Source organism: Oryzias latipes, chromosome 18, assembly GCF_053564925.1.
Source record: "Oryzias latipes strain Hd-rR chromosome 18, Olatipes_Hd-rR_3.1".
NCBI lineage: Eukaryota > Metazoa > Chordata > Actinopteri > Beloniformes > Adrianichthyidae > Oryzias > Oryzias latipes.
Genome location: NC_136254.1, coordinates 2,152,008 through 2,165,083, shown reverse-complemented (window position 1 = coordinate 2,165,083; position 13,076 = coordinate 2,152,008). Strand labels below are relative to the sequence as shown.

Genomic DNA, 13,076 nt, shown 5'->3' with positions numbered 1-13,076 from the left:
CGGCGAAGCTGGGGGCGGGAACGTTACCGGACTCGCAGCCGCAGGGAGCCGTTACGCCAACGGACGACAAGCAGCAGCACAGCCGCGCGGACTCACCGGCGACGGGGATGGACGGGCTGGCCGTGGAGGTTCGCGGCTCCAACGGGGCCTTCTACAAGGTAAGCGGGGTTTCTACCGCCCGCCTCAAAGTCCGGCTTGGCCAGAACCGGCTTCGGAGAGCCAGAATAATTGGGGCCCAGCTGAGCCCGAGTCAGTTAGCTGCGGGTTTGGAGCGGTTCGACCGGGTCGGGTTAGCTAGCTTTGGTTAGCGGGGTGAAGCTAGGTCCTCCTACTCGTCGTCTTCACGCGTGGCCCGTTTGGGTCACGTTGGCGGGACAGTTCGGTTGAATTCGGGGTGTTTGGTGGGAGGAAGGCTCGGTCCTGTGAACGGGGTGGGTTTCGATGATCCAGACAGCTGTCGTGAGGTCGGTGAGGTGATGCTCCGTGAAGAAGCGGAGTGACCTCACCGCCACCATCATCATCATCATCATCATCAGTCCTGCTTTGGGCTGCTGATGCCTCACATGAGGAAGGGCGACGGTTTCTGTTTCAGTTCTGGCTGATCTTACTGAGAAACCAAACCTAAGGCTTCCCCCACCCTCTGTGCTTCCACTGAGGGGGGGTTATTATTGTTATTATTCTATTTATTTCAATGGAAACGAGTAGACTCCTCATCTGCTTCCACACATCTGAACCGGTTTGTCCCACAGGCAGACATGGGTCTCCAGTGGTCTGGACTTTGGTAACTCGGGGGTTCCATGTGCTCCATCTACCCCCCTCCCCCTGGGTTCAGTGATGGTCCTAAATTTACTCCTGTGCAGCTTCACCTGTTGTGTGTCTTACTGGTTGTCAGTGCGCCGTTGGCATGAATGACGGTTTTCCACTTTAGCGTGAGGCTCTGACCGCCACAGAACTGCCTCATTATTCGCATTTTAAACAGCAATTAATCCAAGCATTGACCTCCAAACAAAAGGTATTAATCGGAGATGCAACCATTCACTTTCCCCACGTCTCTGTTCGCGTGTTACAAATAGGGCTGTAAGAATATCACTTGTGGTTCCGGTTTATTCTTGATATCTTTTCATTCTGATTCTCTGACCTGAAGTGGATCCAGATCCTCTTGATCCAAACTTCCAGCAGTGAGACTCAGACAGAAATTCCTGCTACTGAACAGTTTTCCAGATTCTTGGATTTCTTCCAGATCATCAAGTTAAATGAAATCTGTGTCCAAACCAACAAGTAAACTAGAATGAATGTCAAATCCATTCACATGTTAGTTTCCTAAACTTCAGCGCTGTTGTGTTTCCACATCCAGAGAATCCAAAGGGAACATTCTAGCACAGGGGTGGGCAAACTCCGGCCCGGGGGGCCACACGTTAAAGGATCTGATCCGGCCCGCCAAACTGGGAAAAGTTAAATTGATCATCCTTACAAAGGTTTTATTTTTCCTGTAATTCATAAATGGTGCTCTGCAGATAAAGTGAGCTTTACTTTGGTGTAGAAAGTAATTCAGCACTCGTGTTGGAAGATCTGTTGTTTTTCAGATGTTTCTGACAATTCCAACCGCACCTGAATGCAGCATTTCTCTAATTTGGCTTATTTCCCCCCTGAGGGACATCAACCCATTGGCTCTAAAATGAGAACAAAATCATCCAAATATGTTGCGTTTTAAAATAAAATCATTTTTTATTAGTTCAAGCATGTTTTCATCCAGATTCCGTGTTATTTCTTTCTCTGACGAGGTGGACGACACGCCACGCATCAGCTGCTGGTCCGGCCCTCGGCGGCCCACGAGTCCCCGCCGTTGTTTAGCTCACTGGATGGTCACATGACTATATTCAAAGTGTTTCCACACGTTGGACTGGAATGATAGACTGATCCGTGTTTGCTGATGTCATCCCATGTGTTGTCAGCGGTGATTGGTCGTTTTCAATCCAAATGGTATTTTCCAATATCAACATAAGCGATTTATTTCAATGATTTTTACGACTTTGATTCGATGAACAACTTTCCTCAGGCGGATCCATCAGGTTGGATCGTAGGAACAGAAATCCGTTCATGGTTTCACCCCCACAAGAGTAAACCAACCTAAATGCTAGAACAGACTGAGCATCAATGAGTGTAGCTTAATGTCAGGATTGAGTTGAGGGTTAAATTCCCTTTTGCCTGCAGTGACTGCAAGGCACCAGGCGTGGCAAACAAAGGACCTCGGTACCGGTGTCATTCCTGAAAACATCTGGAGAACCTTCAGCCATTGTTGTTGTATTTAGTTGTTTTTTTGTAGATTTTCTATAAAATTGACAAAAATAACTACATTTGACTCTGGATAGTTAAATCAACCCCTTTTTCCATTCTTATTTAATTGGTCTGGGACTCTTGCAGCCCTTTGGGTCCACAGTCAGACCCTGTTCTGATTGAATGGGCCTCCACTTGTGTTTGGGAATCTGTCGGTCCTCCACTCCGACACATCCACGCCTTTTCAGTCACTCCTGCAGACGCGGTTCATGCATGACAGCGAGGCCTTTGGTGAAATCTGCAGCTAAACTGTGATGACTCGAGGTGTAAGAAGCCACACGTGTGACAAACCAGATGTGGATCAGGCGCCACGCCCAGCTCATCCAACGTGCACGCAGTTACAGTGTCACGTTCAGCTTTCTGTGCAGGTGTTTTTCCTGAGCTGAGCCCTTCGCTGAACCCGGCCCAGCATTTCCAGCCGCCTGACCCGTCTGGTTCCTAAAGGGCAGCTTTTGCCGGGCTGAGGGGCGTCTGCTCATGAAAGCTTCGCCTTGCCGCTGTCCTCTTGAGCGGCGTGGTTTGGAAGCCTTTCCCGCCGGTTTACAGCCAGAGAGCGAGCACTTGAACGCAGTTTGTGTGGCAGACGGTTTCTCCTCACACTGCTCAGCGCTGAACCCGCAGCCAGAGAACGGCGTCGGAGATGTGATGCTCCTTTTTACAGCCGCTGCTCCAATGCTGCAGCCCGCTCTAAAGGGCTGCTGGGAAATGAAGTCCGTCACTCTCTCTCATCGGCACTTTTTCTCTTTTCTTTCAGGGTTTTATCAAAGACGTCCATGAAGACTCCCTCACAATCGTTTTTGAAAACAAGTGAGTTTTTGTCTCTATGACCCCGTGGGTTTGATGTTTGCTTAAATGATGGTTGGAAGTGGACGCTGGGCCTCAGGAACCCCCATCAGCAAGCTGCCCGTACACGCCTGCCCGTTTTTTAACCGTCCCTCCTACACAGGAACGGTGGCGACTCCTCGCCCCTTCCACTGTCCTTTTCTATTAACCACACCTCTGCTGCCGCACTTAGCCTCACTTAGCGTGGCGCAGGGCGTGCAGCGGGCGCCTCCTAAAAATAGGGATCAGAAGTATGCGAGGTGGGGGGGGGCTTCTCTTTTTACTCTTTAGGGCATGTGGAGGTGCCGCTTTTACAGCAAAGTGCAAGAAAGATGCATTTGTTTTGACAGACATACGGATTTAAAAAGAACGTTTAATCTTTAAATTCTATTTCTGTTTATAAGATGTGAATAAAATGACAAAATAAGTGTTTCCGGCCTCGTAGTTGTAAAAGGTCCAATAAAAAGAGCAGCATTCGCCGATGGGAAACCCGCAGCATCACCAGATCTGGTGACCCGGTGCGGTAAAACCGGGACCACCAACCTTCTCTGTTGTTGGCGGGGGGCTGACTCTGCTTTGTGTCGTCCCGCCACAGCTGGCAGCCAGAGAGACAGTTGCCCTTCAGCGACGTGCGGTTGCCCCCCCCAGCCGACTACCACAAGGAAATCGGGGAGGGTGATGAGGTGGAGGTAAGAACTGCTGCGCTCCTTTGATTCTCCTCAGCATCACATCATCAAGACCGGCCAGCGTCTTGGCGTGTGATCTCTGCTTTCTGAATCCACGCCTTTTTATCAGCCTGTGCAATACGCCTATCGCACAACACGGCGTGAACGGTTGGCTTAAATGTTGTTTACCTGCACGCCAAAACCATCTGTTGGCATCATGAAGAGTTGAATCAATTAAATCCTCCTCCTATGTACACGTGATATTATTATTTAAAGGTTTATTTACAGAAAACACTTGCAGTCAAATGGAAATGATGGGCTGTTTTGCTATCTGTTGATGGATTGGAAGTCATGGCCGTATCGATCACCGATCACGAGTGTTTCTCCTCGTTCAGCTCTGACACCTTCATCTCTGATAAAGTCCCACTCCAATCATCTTTCCATCTATTTTCAGAGCCTTCTTTCCAACATGACTAAAATCCAAAAAGCTGAGGTTTCCTGGGACATTTCTGCAGAAACTGCTTGTGACCCGTTCAGCTTTCTTCTTTTTTTGTCTGCTCCTGATTCACAGTGATTTGAAAAAAGAAATGCAATTTAAATTGACTCTATGTCCGTCATCGTGAGAAAACCATGTTAAAAAAACCCTTTTCAGTCAGAATAGTTTTTTTTTGATCCGGTGGGTGACGGCTTGTTTTTTCCCGGCAGGTGTACTCCAGGGCCAACGAACAGGAGCCATGCGGCTGGTGGCTGGCGCGGGTCAGAATGATGAAGGGCGAGGTGAGTTTCTGCCCGTCGTGACGAGGAAACCTCATTCCCGGCGTCTCCTGTGGCTTTAGGGTCTGTTTCTGTTGAGTTAATTCCAACACCGTGGCTGGAAGATCCGGCGTGGCGGAAGCTTTTAGGCTGAAGGAGATGAACCCGCCGGAGGTTTGGATGAAGGAACTCCACACCAACGTCTGTGTGGAGTTCTGCTGCTTATGCAGCTTTAACTGGGAGTTAGTCGGCCGTCTGAGCTGCAGGTTGAGGATGGGAGGCGGAGTTCTGGAAAGGGCAGATCTGCGCTGATACGGAGCCTGGAGAGCTGCTGCAGGTCTGCTGCTGTTATTTGGAGCAGAGTGATAAGAGCCTGCAGGAATGTCCAGCGTTGACGGATGACTTTAATTCAGCTCTTTGAGCCTGGAGCTGTGGGGGAGCGGTCACGCTGCGTCTGTCTCAGCTTTTATTTTTGATCGATGCCCAGCTGTTAAATACCTGGATATTTATATATTTTTTTCTTTACGACCTCAAACTCAACTTTATTTAAATAGCACTTTCATACAAAAGCAGCCGACACAAAGTGGTGAACACAAGAAATAAAAGAAAAACACATCAACCACAAGATTAAATATAGAAAGATAAAAACAATGACACTATATGAGTTTTCAAACGGGTTTTGAAAATGGACGGTGATGGAGTTTATGAGCAGCGGCAGCAAAAGCTGTGTCCCCTCTGAGCTTCCGTCTGCACCTCGGTACCTCTAGAAGCAGCTGATCAGCTGATCTGAGGCACCGGGCCGGCGAGTAAGGAGAGGGAAGCTCTGAGAGGTACAGACCCTGTAAAGATTTAAAAAACAAATCTCAGAAGGAACCCTAAAATGCGCAGCCAGCTAACAAGAGCGACGCTGAAATCGGCGTGACGTGATCTCACTTAGGTCCTCCAACCAGAAGCTGCATTTCAAACATGTTGGAGACGCGAGGACGACTGGCGGCGTCCAAAATACAGAGAATTTCAGTCATCCAGCTGTGCCGCTGTTCAAAAGGGGTTTACCTTTGCAATGTATGAGCAAAGGGTGTTTTAGCTTCTCTCTCTGCTGCTTCCAGTTCTACGTAATCGAATATGCGGCGTGCGACGCCACATACAACGAGATCGTCACATCGGAGCGGATCAGACCGCTGAACCCCAACACCCCTTCCTCTAGAAACACTTTTTACAAAGTCCCCATCGCCGTCCCAGAAGACCTGAGGGACATGTGAGTCTGCTCGCTGCATGAGCGTTCCTCCCTCAGCGTGGAACCATTCTGCCTCTGTTTTCATAAATGATGTCTGCATCAAAGCGGGGTTTTCCTTTTTGACAGCTGTGCAAACGACAACGTTCACAAAGACTTCAGGAAAGCCATCGGAGCAAACTGCATCTTCTACAGCGCGCCAACGCACGAGCTCATCGTGTTGGTGAGTTCTGCCGGCGAACGCTCGGCGGCCCGTCTCGCCTCCGTTCCTCTGCCAAACCTCTTTGTCTCGGCAGTCGACCAACGAGACGACGGTGAAGCGGGCCACTCTCCTGAGCGACATGCATTTCCGTAGCATCCGCACCAAGCTCATCCTAATGTCGCGAAACGAGGAGGCCACCAAACATTTGGAGGTAAACCCCCCTTTACCCCCCATCCCAGTCAGTCTTTCAGCCTCCCGCTGGGGCAGTCGACCCGGGACGGTCAGCCGGGACAGAAATGACTCTATTGTGTGCCGTCCGCCTTTTTCCAGACCAGTAAACAGCTAGCAGCCGCGTACCAAGAGGAGGTCAGAGTCCGAGAGGACCTGATGGGCCTCGCCATCGGGTCTCACGGCGCCAACATCCAGCAAGCGAGGAAAGTTCCTGGTGTCACGGCCATCGAGCTGGAGGAGGAGAGCTGCACGTTCAGGATCTACGGAGAGGTAAGCCCCATTCCGGAGGAAATCGGGGCTCATTTGTCCCGGTGAGGGGCGTCATCTCCGTCTGCTGTGCCACAGACCCCCGAGGCGGTGAAACAGGCCCGAGAGTATCTGGAGTTTAAAGAAGACTACTTCCAGGTGCCCAGGAACCTTGTAGGTGAGTGAGCGCCATGTTGGTCGGACTAGAGGCGGGTTTACCGGTCACCTCCGCTCGTCCCGCACGGATGGTCACGACGGCTTCGGCCCCTATCTCTGCCACACAGGCAAAGTCATCGGAAAGAACGGCAAAGTCATCCAGGAAATCGTTGACAAGTCGGGCGTGGTCCGAGTCCGGATCGAGGGAGACAACGACAAAAAGCTTCCCCGGGAGGAGGTAGGCAGGCAGGGGGCCGGCAGAGACGACACTGCCGGCGGCGGCAAAGAGGTGAATGCACCGACCGACCGGCCTCCTAATCGCTGCTCTCCACTCAAAAAGCTCTGTGGCTGCAGAGAGTTTTTGTGTTTTTGTGCTGTGTGTTTCGGCGCCGTCCCATCCTGCTGCCGACCAGCCGTCCGATCGGCTTTGCTGTCTGTGACGCGTCGGCGTTTCTCGCTTTTACGGAGGCTCTGCTTTCTGCTCCATCAGGGGATGGTGCCCTTCGTGTTTGTGGGAACCAAGGAGAACATCAGCAACGCCCAGGCTCTGCTGGAGTACCACGTCTCCTACCTCCAGGTGGGTTCAGTTTGCCCCAGAAGAGGGCACCGCTGCCACCGCTTTAGCCACATTTACCCCATTTATACCCCACGGTTCAACACACGGCTCTGGCGGCGATGCCATATGTGAAAGCTGCTGAGAGAGCCTCATTTTGCCCTGACCTCATGTGCTTTTATTAATAGCCCCCCTCAGGGGGGTGGGGGTGAAGGGTACACCGGAGTATAGATTACCAGCTATCTGGACCCTTTAAAAATAACATCAGGCCCCCTGCCCTGCCTCTCCTCCTTCGCACCTCCCCTGAGCTTCAGCTGTCATTGGTGGAGTCAGCTGTCATACTGTGAAGCAGGACCCCCACCACCCCCACCCCCACCCCCGCCAAGAAGCTGCCCCCGTCCACCGCTGCCATAAAACCCTGCTGCTCACTTCACTCATCTGAAGACACGTGAATCTAAAGACAAAACCACAACCCCAAATGACAGAAGTGCTCCCTGTAACCGTCTTTTAAGCCCATTTGTGGGAGGGGCTACAAGGTCACGTGTCATCCTCAGACAACCAGCAATGTAAACATCCGAGCTGCTTCTCCATACAAACAAAATTCATTTTTCTCTCTATTCATTCATTATTATTCCTTTATCATTCATTCAGTCAGCAGTGACGTCAGAAAAGTAACGGTTCTCAGCTCACTGAGTCTGAGCGTCAGTCTTTACCGACACCTAGTGGTAGAAAGGTGAACTGCATGGCTTGTTTTCTGACCCGTCTCACTGCATTTTTGCAGCGCTGCATTGTTGTGCTGCAACGTTTTGGTAAAGGTTGTTTTAAGCTGTCGTCGTTTTCTGTGATAATTTCAACTACAGGCAATAAGTGGACAGACGCTTTTTAAAGCATTTCTTACCCGGTTAACAAAAGTGCGGTTTTACTAGAAATTCACTGGTTTGATGAAATTCCTTTTTAAACTCTAACTTATGTAAAAACAAAACAAACCTTTTTTTGTCAGGTTTGTGCTGGAGCCTTGGTAAAACTTGGAACACTTGTATGCCAGCAGCATTCTTAATACAATATGCACAAAAATGACATATTACATTTATGTGAAAAAGTTATAGTTTCACCAACTGAAATTTATTGATTAAAAAATGTTTTAGTACCAGGAAAGCAAGGACTTTCGGTTCAGTTTTATTTAAATTTGAGGATTTCTCTTAACTGTAGCCTTGATTCCTTTTTCTGTTGGGATTTCACATTTAATCTGAACTTCTATTTTCTTTGTGTTCTTTGTGTCTAAAATTGAATTAATCATCAACACGTCATTGCTAGAAAACAGCTGTTTCAGTTCAATCACTTTGACTAAACTCTTGTATTTTCGTCTGTGAACAGAACAGATCTGAATCCGAATACTTAACTGAATAAATTATATATTTATTGTCCGTATTTCCTCGTCTTTATCAGCATCGTTAGTCGACTCTTGACTGCGATGACTTGTGTGGCTTAAAAAAAATATTACCAATAGAACCTGAACTTTGTTTTGTTTTTTTAACCCAGTAATGGGAAATTCACGTACACAGTAAATCCACACATAAGATAAATGTTCACACACTTGTAAATTCATGTTTACAGACTGGATAAACTCACATCTTCATAGGTTATTTCACTGCAATCACAAAGTCAGGTTTACAGACGGTAAACCCGCATTTACAGACGGTAAACTCGCGTTTAAATGCGGTAAACTCGCGTTTACAGACGGTTAACCCGCGTTTACAGACGGTAAACCCGCGTTTACAGACGGTAAACCCGCGTCTACAGACGGTAAACTCGCATGTACAGACGGTAAACTCGCGTCTACAGACGGTAAACTCGCGTCTACAGACGGTAAACTCGCGTCTACAGACGGTAAACTTGCGTCTACAGACGGTAAACTCGCATGTACAGACGGTAAACTCGCGTCTACAGACGGTAAACTCGCGTCTACAGACGGTAAACTCGCCTCTACAGACGGTAAACCCGCGTCTACAGACGGTAAACCCGCGTCTACAGACGGTAAACCCGCGTCTACAGACGGTAAACTCGCGTCTACAGACGGTAAACTCGCGTCTACAGACGGTAAATTCGCGTCTACAGACGGTAAACTCGCGTCTACAGACGGTAAATTCGCGTCTACAGACGGTAAACTCGCGTCTACAGACGGTAAACTCGCGTCTACAGACGGTAAATTCGCGTCTACAGACGGTAAACTCGCGTCTACAGACGGTAAACTCGCGTCTACAGACGGTAAATTCGCGTCTACAGACGGTAAACTCGCGTCTACAGACTACATCTTCATGCCAGCATCACCTTTACCAAATAAATATGACGCATGTTTGATGAAAAATGTTTGAGCCTTTAAGCTTGATTTGAAGCAGTTTGATGGTGGCATGACTACACTACCCAGAAAGCCTAGAGGCAAAGAGAAGGGATTGTTTAGATGGGTTGGTGGGTTGTTCTGTATGCTTTCCAGCGATCTGTCAGTATTTTTATTCGTAGGCGTATATGAAAGCTTCATAAGTAGAGATCGGGCTTCCCGCCTTTTCGCCTGCTGTAGCTGTGCTTTGTTAGAAGAGAGTGAAACTTGAACGTGAACAAACTTGTTCAAAACGTTTGCCATGGTTGGAAATAAAATAGCTGGACTGAGAAAAATATGCGGGAATCTCCTTAGGACCGAACATGGTGGTTTGTTATTCTATTTTAACTTTGTGTTTTCTTGGCGTGGAAGCGAATCTCTTTAAGTTGCCGTCCAGGTTTACCTACATCATTTCCTAAAAGTAGATTTGCTGCTGTCCTCTCCTGCAGGAGGTGGAGCAGCTGCGCCTGGAGCGCCTCCAAATCGATGAGCAGCTCCGGCAGATCGGAGTCGGGTACCGGGCTGCTCCCGGACGAAGTGGTGGCCCAGGACCAGATCGCGAAAAGGGCTACCTCACGGATGAGAGCAGCAACTCGCTGCACGCGTCTCGCACCTACGGCGGCCGTGGCCGTGGACGCCGAGCCTCCAACTCCCAGTACTCCGGATACGGTGAGGAGCCCAAAAATCCGCCGTCTGTTTGTGGCGAACGCCCCGAACGACGTTCTGAGCTCCTCCTGACGTTTGCAGGCACCAACTCCGAACTGTCCAACGCCTCTGAGCCGGAGGATGGCGCCGAGCGAGAGCAGAGGCCCAGAGGGTTGGGCGGCGAAGAGAGAGGCTCCCGGCGGGGCGGCAGGGGCCGAGGCGCCACCTCAGGGCGAGGGCGAGGGGGGCCGGCGGCTAAGCCTTCCAGCACCATCAGCTCAGGTAGGCCCCGCCCACTCCCTCAATGATCTAGGAGCGTCTGAAAGCAACTTTTGCTGCTTCCAAACCAATATTCAACATTTCTCTGTGGCGTCTGCAGTTCTGAGGGACCCGGACAGCAACCCCTACTCTCTGCTGGAGGGGGAGGGAGAGCAGGCCGACGCAGACATCGGCGACGGCGCCGGAGGAGAGCGCCGCAGACGCTCGCGCCGCCGCCGCAACGACCAGGAGCCAAGCGTGATGGATGCTGCCACGGAGTCTGACGGCCAGGCAGCCCCCAGCGAGAACGGGCTGGGTGAGGATCCCGCTCTTTTTCCGGCGCACAGCCACGCATCCATCCAAAAGTTGCATGTAGTGTCTTCTGATTTCTGCCAGACGAGGACGCTCGACCTCAGCGCCGCAACCGGAGCCGCCGGCGCCGCAACCGTGGCGGGCGCCCAGAGGGAGGGTCCGGCAGTCGTGACCGGCAGCCAGGGGAGAGCGGTGAGTCCCGAAACGCGTCAGGAGTTGTCGATCACTTGGGTCGTTCTGACTAACGGGTCCGATTGATCCCAGTGACGGTCGCCGACTACATATCCCGGCCCGAGTCGCAGAGCCGGCAGAATCTTCCCCAGCAGGAGAACCACGCCGAGCCCAAGGTACCCGCTGGCCGCGTTCCGTCCCCGTTTACACCCGTGGAACCGCAGAGTGCTGATCAACCCCCCCACCGTGTATCTCCTCAGGAAAACGGCACCAGCGCCAAGAAGGACGAGCAGACGCCCTCCAAGCGCTCCCCCAGCAAAGGCGTGAGCTCCGCCGGCGACAGCCTGACTCTGGTCAACGGCGTCTCATAGAGCGACGGCGCCGGACCCTCACCAACCCACGTCTAGAGCAAGACTCCATGGCAAACTCTGTCCCTGCTTGCATTAACTTAAACCTTTAACAGACGAGTAACGACAAAATACCTGAGTTCATACTATGACAGTGGAAAAAGTACAAAAAAAAGAAGCGACAAACGCGTCTACTAAAAAAAAACAGGAGAAAACGGTGTATGCTATTCTATCTATCAGTACTTAGTGCTTATTTAAAACACAACTAGCTTGCCAAAAAGAGCTGGTGGACGTGACTTGATTTCTAAAATACTGAGACACAAACGGGACGAGACACTATTTCTTTCTTCCCTCTCTTTCTCAAAAGGTTGTGTGTAATTGTGTCCTTTCTTTTGTTGATTGCGTTCATTGTTGATCACTGGTTAGAGTCGTCGGTCGCTCTCAGCCAAAGCGGACGCGTGTTGGTGTGAAGAAACCAACCCTGAGGGGGATTCGGGTCGTCGGCAAAGCTTAGCGGAAGTTCAAACACTGAACCTCGGAGTGAAGATGGACCGGTTGCGATTTTTGACAGATATTGTGCCTTGAATTTGAAAAACGAAAAAATAAAAAAACCTGAGTTTTTCCTTTAAGGTTGCTTTTGTTTTATGACAGGAAGGAAGGTGAGAGAGGTACTGAGAATTATGATTTTTATTTTCTTCCTTCTTTGGCTTGAAGGAAGGAAAAAACCTTTCCGTTAAAAAAACAGAAAAGGATCCAGGAAGACGGATTGGCCGGCCAACGTGAGGAAAACCAGGTCTGGTGCCAAAATGTGAAACAGGGCGCTCGTCCTCATCCCACGTAGAGTGGACGGCGTGGGGGTCAGCGTAGCGCGAGGGGGGGCGTACACGTGCACCATCGAGACGTTTCGCCGCCAGAAAACCAACACGGGGAGGGGGCGACGCAGCGACACGACGAGGGCGGTGGCTTCTAGCCCCAATTTTTGGTCTTTCAAGGGTCCAGGGCGCCACGTGTGAAGCCCCCGACCGGGACAGGCTCAGACCAGGCAGACTTGAAATCTAGATTAAGACTTCAAACAACCGAAGCGTGCCTCTCTCTCTGCGTCAGAGGGGGGGGGCGGCGGCTCAAGCTTCCAGCCACACTAGTGTCTTGATCAACCGCTGCAGCGGGCGGCTCGGGGGGGCCTGGAGGCTGCAGACTGTGGGAGTGGAAGAGCTTCAAATGAACTGAGAGCCACATGACACACAGCCACACGAACCAGGCAAACGCAGCAGGGGCGCTAGTCCACGCCGAACAGGACCGGAGGGGGCAAACCCTAGCGGGGTGTCCGTCTCGTACCCGGCCGGCAGGTGGGAGTAAGAGACGAGACTGGAAACCCTCAGTGGCTCTCTGCTCATGTTGTTACTGTTGTCTTGGTTACCGCTCTCAATCTATTTTTGTTGCTATTTCCACATCTTTAGTAAATATGAAATAAAACATTGAAGTGAAATCCGCCTCTTCTGTGGAGATGAACCTTGATTTCTCCGTCTCGTCTGTTTTTCTAACTTGCATGGCGTTTAGGCGTGGTGCCTGGTCCTGTGCATGACGTGCTCATCTGACTCAAAAGCCATCGTTTCATTCACTAGAACTGCTGCTAACGTACACGCTGAATGTCCTAATGACTAACGTAGAGCCTCTGCCTTCTGGGGGGGACGACTTTATTCCCGACTGAGTCCACGCGTTCGCCCTGCTCACCTGCGCCCGACATCCCACGGTTTCTGTCGGCAGTCGGGGTCCCTG

The 13,076-nt window shown here is 50.7% G+C and overlaps 1 protein-coding gene across 2 annotated transcripts; it reads left to right on the top strand.

The window, feature by feature from the left end:
* Window positions 1-23: 23 nt before the first annotated feature.
* On the top strand, window positions 24-12,786 carry fxr2 (FMR1 autosomal homolog 2). 2 transcript variants are annotated; one of them, XM_011487774.4, is made up of 17 exons: window positions 24-158; window positions 3,089-3,141; window positions 3,752-3,845; window positions 4,527-4,598; window positions 5,681-5,829; window positions 5,935-6,028; window positions 6,102-6,218; window positions 6,338-6,508; window positions 6,584-6,662; window positions 6,769-6,878; window positions 7,131-7,217; window positions 10,017-10,236; window positions 10,315-10,494; window positions 10,592-10,786; window positions 10,867-10,974; window positions 11,047-11,129; window positions 11,214-12,786. In XM_011487774.4, exons 1-17 carry the CDS (start codon window positions 108-110, stop codon window positions 11,322-11,324), a joined length of 1,974 nt encoding a protein of 657 aa, XP_011486076.1. In that variant the 5' UTR covers window positions 24-107; the 3' UTR covers window positions 11,325-12,786. The 2 variants fall into 2 exon arrangements, with proteins under 2 accessions (XP_011486076.1, XP_011486075.1); XM_011487773.4 differs by having other exon boundaries at window positions 6,769-6,929.
* Window positions 12,787-13,076: the final 290 nt, after the last annotated feature.

Excerpts from the sequence above, each read along its gene's own strand:
- fxr2 (XM_011487773.4), top strand. The coding sequence starts at position 108 with ATGGACGGGCTGGCCGTGGAGGTTCGCGGCTCCAACGGGGCCTTCTAC. Across the intron at positions 6,663-6,768 it reads GGTGCCCAGGAACCTTGTAG|GCAAAGTCATCGGAAAGAAC; the intron begins GTGAGTGAGCGC and ends TCTGCCACACAG. Across the intron at positions 10,495-10,591 it reads TTCCAGCACCATCAGCTCAG|TTCTGAGGGACCCGGACAGC; the intron begins GTAGGCCCCGCC and ends TGGCGTCTGCAG.